This window comes from Phoxinus phoxinus (genome assembly GCF_949152265.1).
Source record: "Phoxinus phoxinus genome assembly, chromosome: 20".
NCBI lineage: Eukaryota > Metazoa > Chordata > Actinopteri > Cypriniformes > Leuciscidae > Phoxinus > Phoxinus phoxinus.
This window is the reverse complement of record NC_136895.1, coordinates 12,880,884-12,892,040: the sequence shown is the minus strand read 5'-3', so window position 1 is coordinate 12,892,040 and position 11,157 is coordinate 12,880,884. Positions and strand designations below refer to the sequence as shown.

At 36.4% G+C, this 11,157-nt stretch overlaps 2 protein-coding genes across 3 annotated transcripts in view; both read left to right on the top strand.

The window, feature by feature from the left end:
• mcoln2 (mucolipin TRP cation channel 2) overlaps nt 1-1,015 on the top strand; it is a 20,103-nt gene extending 19,088 nt beyond the window's left edge. Inside the window, exon 15 of one of the 2 annotated variants that reach the window (XR_013795261.1) lies at nt 885-1,015. The gene's annotated coding sequence lies outside the window, so the exon portion shown is untranslated. The remainder of the gene's footprint in view (nt 1-884) is intronic. The other variant, XR_013795262.1, reaches the window with a different exon arrangement.
• Nucleotides 933-11,157, top strand: lpar3 (lysophosphatidic acid receptor 3). The gene is made up of 3 exons (XM_079592418.1): nt 933-1,069; nt 1,800-2,563; nt 10,152-11,157. Exons 2-3 carry the CDS (start codon nt 1,822-1,824, stop codon nt 10,481-10,483), a joined length of 1,074 nt encoding a protein of 357 aa, XP_079448544.1. The 5' UTR covers nt 933-1,069; nt 1,800-1,821; the 3' UTR covers nt 10,484-11,157.

Genomic DNA, 11,157 nt, shown 5'->3' with positions numbered 1-11,157 from the left:
GACCAAAGGTTCATTTTGCACCGGAGTTCTCCTTTAAATGTATTCTGGACTGCAACAAGGGAAATGCACCCTGAAATAAAGTGTTATCAATGTATTAAGGGTTGAACAACCTTTCATCAATTTATAGATGGTCAGTGTTTTCCCCCATTTTTTATTTATTTTTTTGCCTCAGAAACCAATTAAATCAGAAATGCTTGGTTTCTAGGATGATGGCTTCACTTCATCTTTCGATAAGAAATGAAACTCAGGGAATCTGTTATTTACTTGGTCTACCTGGATGCTGATTTACTTTATTGTAGCCTATACTTTTTATTTACTTTTTTTTTTTTTTTTTTTGAAGAACATGATCGATTTTACAATTGCAATGAAGCATTAAGCCGCTGAAAAATGGCACCAAAATAAAATAAAAATTACTAGTTGACTATAAATAATAAATAGATAGGCTATAGGATTTTGATCAATGTTCATATCTATTAGAAAATGCATATTTTCTTGTGATCTTCACTGTCATTGAGTTTAAATATTAAATATTCAAGAATTAAGCCCAAGATTGAGTATCAGAATAAATGAAGTCTTTATCAATAGGCTATCTTAAAAACTGAAAGACTGTTTTGACCAAATTACAGATGTTAAGTGATGTAGACTCTCCTTTAATTCACACTTCAACATTACGCAATAAACGCTTACACAGAAGACTCATAAACGCGTCATATCTACAATCTGACTTCGCTTGAACTTTAAAAAAACGATTAAGCTTTTTCTATTCAAACACTAACAATGACTACAGTTCTTCGGCTCATGATAAGATGACATGCAAATGTCGCCTAATTGCGCTTTAAGAAAACTTCATAATGTGTTGTGTTTTTTTTCACAATTGAAAGCAGTCAGTGTTCTCTGACCACGCCCTCAGAGACAAGACTCCCGCTCTCCTCCCTAAAACTCTCGAGATCAAACTTCAGCAGATACTTCACCGAGAGAGTCGCCCAGTGTTAGTGGAGTCACGCCGGATTTGAGCGATACTTTGGACTACTAATGGAGAGTGAACTGAGAACCTGACGAGTCTGTCTAGGTAAGAGAGATTTGTCTATCACTGCACATTATTGGTCGAGTTTTATACATTTGGTTATGCTTTTAAGGATATAATACTGCTGAAACTTGATTTCACGTGAATTTTGGATTGATTTGATTTGTTTTGGTTGTGTACTGAGGTGGAACATGTAGGCTATGTAAAACTATTTGAAACAGCATTTCTTGAGCTTGTTCTAATTGAGAGACTAGATTTCCATTTAAAACAAACGTGTGAAAACAAAATGTGATTAAAATGGCGATAAAATAAAGCACCTTAAACATGTTAAAAACACAATGAAATATTATATGAACTTAAATGTTATACTTTTTAAACCCTTCCTACGTTTATTTAATAATGCAATACAGATACTTTTATGGTAAAATGTAATTTTATTTATTTTACATTAATTTTTTTGTGTGGAAATGGAAGCATAAATACCAATAATTGTGAGAGAAAGTAAAACAAATAAAATTGTTTTATTCCATGGCGTAATCAAGCTTCCATAGAAAGGGCCATCATAATCACATTTACTTGGATTTTATTGAAAAAAGTTAGTCTATCGGTGATCAATCCTGTACATTTGAGTGTTTGTCATGCCATGTCTGTTACCCTGATGGCGTTTTGTCTTTGAATCATGGGTTTTCCTATAAATGAGTCATGAAAAACTAACTGAAATAATTGAGGCATTATAATTCCAGACAATACACTTATGTTGTTGTTTTCCTTCCAGTCATAGTGGTTTGTGTCTAAAGATGGCGAAGAATAACATTTGCAACTATGACAAGCCCATGGGCTTTTTCTACAACAACAGCAACATAACCTCAGATGAATGGGACCGAACGCAGCTCATCCTGGTTCAGTGTGCTGGATCCATCTGCTGTTGCTTCATCCTAGTGGCCAACGCCATGATCATTGCAGCGGTGGTGACAAACAGAAGGTTTCACTATCCCTTCTACTATCTCCTCGCCAATCTCGCCGCCTCAGACTTTCTCGCCGCGATCGCTTATGTGTATCTCATGTTCAATACAGGGAAAATATCTCGTGATCTGACCGTTCAAGCCTACTTCTTTCGGCAGGGTTTGCTGGATGCGAGTCTCTCCGCATCCCTGACCAACCTCCTGGTGATCGCTCTCGAACGCTACATCTCCATCATGAACTGGAAGGTCCACAGTAACCTCACCAAACGTCGAGTGACCCTGTTGATCGCCTTTGTGTGGGGTGTATCGATATTCATGGGGGCCGTACCTAGTTTGGGCTGGAACTGTATCTGTAGTCTTGACCTGTGCTCCATACTGGCTCCCATCTTTAGCCGGAGCTACCTGATCTTCTGGTCCGTGTCCAACCTGGTGCTCTTCCTTATTATGGTGTGCATATATTTGAGGATATACATCTATGTGATGAAAAAGACTGCCGGCATGAAGTCGCACACTTCTGGATCTATAAATCGTAAGAGGACACCAGTCAAACTCATCAAAACTGTGATGACCGTACTAGGTAAGTTCTAGAGATGTTCCTTTTAGATTTGGTCTTCCGAAAGGGATAGTACATCCAAAAATGAAAATTTGCACTATTTTAAAGTGTCCCTGTTACAGTGTAATTATACATTTAAGAACTGAGTAATAATAATTAACTACATGTATGATAGGTTAAGAATTAGGGTTTGGTTTAGGGTTAGTTGCATGTAATTATGCATAATTTGCTGTTATTACTACAGTAAGTAACATGGACACTGTAAAATAAAGTGTCACTAAAAACTCATGTCGTACCAAAGCTGTATGCTTTTCTTTCTTCCGTGTAACACAAAATAATTGTTTTTGATATATACCGGTATATTTTTTTTCACCGTTAAAACATTTATCAAAATATCTTCTTTTGGATCTTTCTGTATACCAGTTTGTGTTAATGCACTGAAATTCCATCAACCGCAGATATTTAGTCATTTTTGGCCTTAATAGTTTTGGAAGGCAGACTAATTCTCTGATGACTCATTTTGCGCACACAACATGGATACGCTACAGCAGGTAATGTCAGCAATGTGAGCACAATTTACCATGACCAAAAATTATGCCAGAGTAGCAATATTTAAACGAGGCGACTCGTTGCCAAAGACCTGTACTACAATGATTTTTTTATACACCCTGAACAGCATAAAGAGTTGAATTACCCAAACTTAATTTTTAGTTTTGGTTTTCAGCTAAATTAAAAATTCTGTGGGAAAATGATTTGGTACGTACTAGAGATGTTCCTTTAGATTTGTTTTTGAGAAAGGGGATAGTTCAACTGTCGTACCAAACCTGTATGACTGACTTTCTTCTGTAAAACAAAATAATTTATTTTGAAAGTCAGTGGAGTCCAATTTGTGGTTTTGGACCCCTTGACTTTCATTTTATTGTCAAAACAGTTGAAAAATTCATACAATTTATATATATATATATATATATATATATATATATATATATATAATATATATGAAAAATATCTGTGTTCCATAGAAAAACAAAATGCATACTGGTTTGTAATGATGAACTGAAATTTCAGTGCAAATTACAGCAATTTTTTTTATTAATTGTCAGTTTTGGCTGAAATCATTTAAAAATAAATAATTTTTTGACCATTTCGGCATCTATTTTTTGCACAAAGTGAGGATGAGCTACAGGAGATGAACATGTCAGCATTGTGAACACAAATAATGTTAGATTAGCAATATGTAAAATAAATATCCAGAGACGACTCTTAGCCGAAGGACTTTAACTGGTTTTATTATACACCCAGAACCGCATAAAGAGTTAAACTACACTGTAAAAAATGTGGCTGCGATTAGTTAAAATTTGTTGAGATAACTTAAATATCCAACTTAACCAAACTAAACTTAAGTTAACTAAACTTAATATTTTAAGTCAAGCTTGAACACATACTTTTTAAAGTTGAAACAATGTTGGATTTTAAGTTGTGCCAAATAATCGCAGCAATTTTTTTTTACAGTGTACCCAACTACCAACATTTAATTAGCCAATCTGTAGATTTAATTTTGGTTTTCAGCTAAATAAAAATTTTGGTTTCAGTGTTTCAGGGAAAACGACATGATGTTGAGGAAATAACTGATTTTTTTCATGGGTGATCTATCCAGTAGTATAGCAATACTATATAATACAAGCAGCCTGACAAAATGGGAAGTCATTGCAGCATGTTGATGCACCGCATGCTTTCCAAGCTGTGATATGTATCAGTCAGAATGCACCATCACTCCTCAGTCACTCAAAGTTCAATGGCAATTACAGTATATGTTGGTTTATAGTTTTCCCGAAGCCTTCATAGCTCTGATGAGCTGTCCAAAGTCCACGCCTTTGGTTTGTAAGCATGATAAACGCTCCCAGACTGCTGCATATGTTAATTTAGCTCACAACATAGGCCTGCGACTGAGGTCTGAAACATTTCTTAAGAAACTCGTAACCCACCCAACTTTGGGTGATGTGGGACTGGGTGGGTAAATATTTTAGTGAATTTTTACAGCCATGGCAAATATTTAGATTGGAAGGATGTGCTCATATCCTGTTAACCACAGGCAGACATCAAGTATATGTATACATAATACATCTTGCTTTTAAGAATTTGAGAACTCGATGAGATGTACACGAGAAACTGAAGAGTTAACGTACAACGAGACGCAAGTGTTTACAATGAGACACAAAACACGAAACCTCCCACCCTTGCATTAGCTGGTTGCTATCTGAAGTTCAAAGGTTGTGTTTCTTTTGCCTTTTGTTTTTCTTTCTTTCATTATGAATCTCATGTTCAAACAATCAACCAGACGTCTTGTCTGCGAACAATGTTAATATGTTTAATCTTGGCGGAAAAGATCTGCTACGCTGCTGCTCCTTCAGAGCAAGTACGGGACTTGCTACTGCCAATACATACACAACATGCTGCTGTGAGAAAGTAAGACAAACTGCTGCTGTACAATATAGCACACATGAATTACCTTTAGCAGATCTATACAGGTGGAGCTGGGGAAGGTGGAGGGTTTCTGAAAGCGCTGAACTGCTAAGGCAAATGCTAACCGAGTATTTGAAGGTTGAGCATCGAGCTCATTCGCTACTGATACAGCAGGAGCCAATCAGCTGTGCCCTGTAGATAATGATACAAGCAGATTGAGTTACGGACCTTTCAGCCTGTGCCATCTAGAGTTTCATGACACAACCTTGCATTTTATTCTAATATCATAAATATTGTTTTTGTGGAGTTGCACCTCATGACATTTTACAACCTGAATGAACCTTGACTTTGATTTGAAAGTCAAACAATATATATATATATATATATATATATATATATATATAATTTATTTATTTATATTAAAAGGTTGTACCAAACTTAATTTTTTCATTATTTTTTTATTTCTTTTAATGCACTATTTACTTTGACACCCCCCCCCCCCCTCCTGCCATTTTTATGGCAGTTCATGCTAATTTAATATATTAATTAAAAATATTTAAAATATAATACATTACATATAATACATAAATAGTATAATACATTTAATATAATCCAATAATCGTAGTTATAAATATTTTGTATTGAAATATTACCACACACACACACAATAATATTTTTATTATTACTATCATTACAAACATGCTCTTCATATAATATTCAAGTTCATTGTATTTTTTTAATAATATAATAGATCTGGACCAAAATGTAATTGACCCAAACATATCTGGTAAGAATGGCTGTTTATAGACCCTGGTTAAAACCATTAGACCAGCACCAAAACCAGAAAGTTGGTTAATGCTGGTCTAAGCTGATCTTTTTTGAGAAATTCAGAAATTATGTTCGGAACTAAATCTTTGCTTGTTGCAAAGAAGAAAAGCTGGTTTTAGACAGGTTTTAGGAGTATCTCTTACTGGTGCAAATTGTAGATAGGGCCAAAGTGGAGGAGCCGTCTCTTCCCAGCACAACAGGCTTCCTCCAGGCCTGTATAATTATCTTGCACAAGGTCGCTCTTTACACTGCCTGGCATCTGAATCAAACCACCAGCGCGAGTGGCCTGTGGCCTTGGAGAGAAAGAACGTGAACCTCATAGTAGATGCGTGTCTCTCTTTCAAAGCAATTGCTCGCATGTGTGAAACCCTGTTTTTTGGTCAGACGAGTTTGCTTTGAAGGTTTAGAAAACGTGTCTGGGAGACTTTGTATAATGAAGATATGTGAAGATTCACAGTCCGTTACTCATCAGTTATTTTCTTGAACGAACTGCTTATAAAAACAGACGCCTGCCTTTCAGAAGCACGCTACATTCTTGCTTTAGTTGTTTTGTGGCATGTTTGGAGGTAAAGGTTACATTAATCTGTTGCATGGCTCTTCTTTTGAAAAGGGAGAAAATTCTTTGTTTAAAAAGAAAGCATACCAGTGAAACACTTTCTTCTTGTAAATATTAACTTAATCATAGCTATATTTGCTTACATTCGGTGCAAATGTTGACCGTTTGAGATGTTTTGTTCTTCAGCTTGTATAGACATTAAAATTGCAAGCATTACAGGATCATTTCTTGAAAACACCAACCACTTTTCAGTCTGTGCACACTGAACGTGAAACTGCTGAGTGACGTGACACTATCACAGCCAATCAGAAAATATTTGATGCTTAATGTACAGTTATGAGGAGCAGGATTCTGGACCAATGAGATTTCATAGTGGGCGGGGCAACCCAGTGCCCTTAAAGCAACATGGTGATGGAGGAGAAAATCTAAATATTGCAATTTGCTCTCCCCCGAAAAACTTTGCGTTCGCTCGCAAAACCTTTGCGTTCCCATGAGAACGTTGCTAGCAAATTTTCTCGGCAAAACTCGTGAAAATGCAAAACATTTGTGAGAGAACGCAAAAGCATTGAAATTAGGGATGCCTGTCTTGAAAATATGAAAATGTTGGCCGATACTGGAAACCGACATATTGTCCGATAAATCAAAATCAAAATTTTTATATCGTTTTTGAGAGCCTGATTACAAAACCAAAAGTCCTACCATTAAAAGCCATGTTCCAATCACACAATTTTAATGTTATATAGACTTGCGCTGCACATGTTGCTCTTAACTGTAGCCTATACCTATTTTGAAGTGATTCCAATCATATTTCAAGCAATTAAAAACCATCTTGGCAAACAGTGTGCATCTGAAGTGTCTCAGCTGAAGGAAATAACCCATTATTTATCGGCTTTAATATATCGGCCAAATTTTCTTATCGGGCCGATAATGATAACATTAAAAATGAACATATATCTACCGATACGATATGGTGGCCGATATATCGTACATCCCTAATTTAAATATCCTCACATCTCATATTTTTTCCAACACCATGTCCCTTGTTGCTTATTTTGCGATTATTACAAAAGAATGTTCTATATGTGTGTATTATGAATGTAGTCAGGACGGGCTATAATCCTCATTATCATGTGACCTGTCAGCATCAGTTGCATCGCTCACCTGCCATTCACTAATCCTCTCCCGTGGCCTCACGGGATAGTAAAGTGTCCGTCTTGTGGGCACTTCAGAATCTCGCCGGACGTAGTAGGTCATCCTACTGTTTTGTGATGAATACTGTGAATCCAAATGTGTGATTTGGGATGCTGCCGAAGTGTTAAAGCATAAATATTAAGCAAAGTTCATGAATAATCAAACAAGTTTTTGTTTAGGATTGTTTAGGTTTTTTGTTGCTAAATACTTTCTATAACATTTCATAATGTTATGTAACTGTGACTGTAGTGCTGCCATAGGGGTTTTCACACACGTTCAAAGTCTTCTTTTGAAATAGTTGTGGCCCCTTTGAGATTCTGTGGCCCCGCGGTACCCGGCCCTTTCACCACTGCTGTTCATTATGCTTAGAAAACATGCCGTGTAATAAATTCATGCATGCAATTACAAAGACCGCTTATAACACTGTGCACATCTGCAACAAACGTGGTATGTCGTTCTCCTCCAGATGCTGTTTAATATGATTACAGAGAAAGAGTGTTCCCTTAAATGGGGAACTTACTAGAAACCACAGAGGAGCCCCCATTTGATGAGGTTTTGTCATAACCTCTGCATGTCCTTCTCTAGTAAGCGTTTCTGGAGCCAAATAAGCACATTTATCACACTTTTAACCTTGCAAAAACTTTTAATCTGTGTTTTAAGGAAGTTTAGATATTTTTTTCCTGGGAAAAAAAACTTTGCTTATCTCCAAAAATATATCTTTATATTGATTAATTTCTTGTTTGCAAACATCTATATACATATATGCAGGAATGTTTATTCAAGAGTCTTGGAGACGTTGCCACAGTTCTTCTGGATTTAGTCCTTTAGTTCCTCCTTGTGCATATCAAAATTTCACTGGATTATTACAATAAATGGCAAAATTAATGTTTGAAAAGGTTAACTGATATTTCCTATTGACCTACTACAGCAAAATATATAAATAACTGGCTTAACCATTTATTTTAGGATGAAAATACTAACGTGCCCAAGACTTTTGCCCAGTACTGTGTGTGTGTGTGTGTGTGTGTGTGTGTGTGTGTGTGTGTGTGTGTGTGTGTGTGTGTGTGTGCGGATCATGGAACGTACCAAAAGTAAGGCGGGGCTATTCAATATTAGCTAATCAATAACTCTTTTTTTTTTTCATACCTCCCAAAGGACTACTAATAACTACTATACACAGGTTCATAATGAACTTGAATAATGCATAATATATCATTGATTATAAAGTGAAGGTACTGGTAACCCACTAGTAATGGCTTGAGCTTTACTACATCCTTCAAAGGGATCTACTAATTGATTAAATCAGTATTCTAAAGTGAAAATCATGATAACGCCCTAGTAATGACTGAGGCCATTCCAAGTTTTTTTTTTTATAGTAATTCCATCCAATGGATTTGGTAACACTTGAGTCATTACTAATGTGTTAACATGATCTTCACTTTAGAACACTGATTCAAACAATTAGTCATTTCTTTAGAAGGATGTAACACTCGAGTAATTCAACCTTACAAAAACCTTTAGAATAGGTTTGGAATACCGATCCAAATAATTTATAATTCCTGTGCTAAATGTGCTAATACTTGAGTCATTACTGAGTTACCATGATCTTCACTTTAGAACTAATTATACATTATCCACATTAATTATGACCCTGTATAGTAGTTATTAGTTGTCCTCTGGGAAGTATGAAAAAAATAGTAGTTATTGATCAACTATAATAGTGAACTACCACAATCAACTGAGCGCTACATTTACTAACTCGTTAATCTGAGTTTCTTGTTACCGTTACCGTGATAGTCTTTAATGATGGAACGGTATTCTAAAGTGTAACCAACATATACAATCTTTATTTGAAGAGTAACAAATTAGTTTGGTTTAAATTGGTTTAGTTAACCAGACTAAACTTTTATCCCAATACTTTCGTTATTACCTAATTTATATATATATATATATATATATATATAAGAATCTTTCAATATTTTTACAAAATACTGATTAGGAAAACGACTTTTCTGTAAAACCGGAGTTGGGTTTTCAGGAGAAGCTCTGCCATCTGAAAACAACCATCTCTTTTGTTCATTTTAGTCACACGAGTGTTTTCTGACCTAACGTGCCGCTACATGCTCTTCACCTGAGAGCCGTCTTGTTTGTCTATGCTTGTTTTGTGGCGCAGGGAGGATTTCATGGTAACTTACTAAAGGCAGGTTTGTTGCTGTGAGTCACCATATTGATGCTCGGAAAAGGGTTATTGAACATGTTGGGGCAGAAACGCATTCTCTAAATTAAAACAAATGAGAAAAATCACTGCAGTGTCTACAGCAGTGCAAGATGCAATTTGTGTTAAAGGTTTATCTTAGGGGTGCAGCAAAGCTATACTTTTTATGAGAAATTGTGCAACCTGCTTGCACTAATGACAACTTTCACTGTTTTTATTTCCCTAAAAAAAAAGTACCTTGATGTTTAACAACACAATAGTGTAAGTTAACCAATAAATGTAAAACCAGTAAAAAGTCAACCCTGTTTTATATATAAGTATATGTGTGTGTTAACATTTTTTAAAAAATGTCTTTTTAGGAGCCTTTGTGATCTGTTGGACCCCTGGACTTGTGGTTCTGCTCCTTGATGGCCTCAAGTGCGACGGATGCAAAGTCCTGCAATTCAAGCGCTGGCTGCTTCTCCTCGCCGTCCTCAACTCCGTCATAAACCCGATCATCTACTCCTACAGAGACGAGGAAATGTGGACCACCATCAAGAACCTGATGTGCTGCGTTCGCGGCGGGACCAGGCGACAGAGGTCGTCCAAAGCCAACATTCAACGTGGCTCGGGTCGGGAGACGAGCAGCAGCCTGAAAGAGAACACGGCAGAGGACAGCAAAGTCTCCACACAGGAGATGCTGAAGTCCTGAAGGTGAAGTCTCGTTTTTTGACTCCACGAAAACCATTCCTAGCAACGTGGCTTGCCATTGCTCGGAAATGCTCCTGCAGACTGCTGTCAGAGATGAGAAGTTAGACCAGAACTCAAAGAGAATTTAATGACAGTACAAAGCAATGCACTTACTTGTGCAACTTTCATTGATAGTCACCCACATAAGCGCCTCCGTGAAACATGTCCGAGCATGTGCACTACCCACCAGGCCACATCTACAATAGCAATGCTCATTAATTCAGCTTTTGACAACGGTTTTTCAGAATCAGAAACAGTACTGGTGTAAAATCTGTCGATTACTTCAAGTGTACTGTACTGTTTAAAAGGAGTCTTGACTTACTTTCTTTTTTTATCTTAAAATGATGTACGCAGATCATATGTAGATGTTGTAGATATTAATGTAAGCATCTGAGTGATTTCATTTGCATTTCACAGTCTTCGTGTGTAAGAATGACTATTTAAAGGTCTGTACTGTATATTGTCGATTACTATCATGATTTTGTGGTCCTACATGATTAAGTGGTCAATTATGCCAATGTAAATACATAGCGGTACTGCTAATTTGTATCTGTGGTTTCATGTGTAAAAGATAAATGTCTTTTATAACAAATGTTCAAAGTAAAGTCGTGGTTATATTGGAGCTGTTAAAGTGCT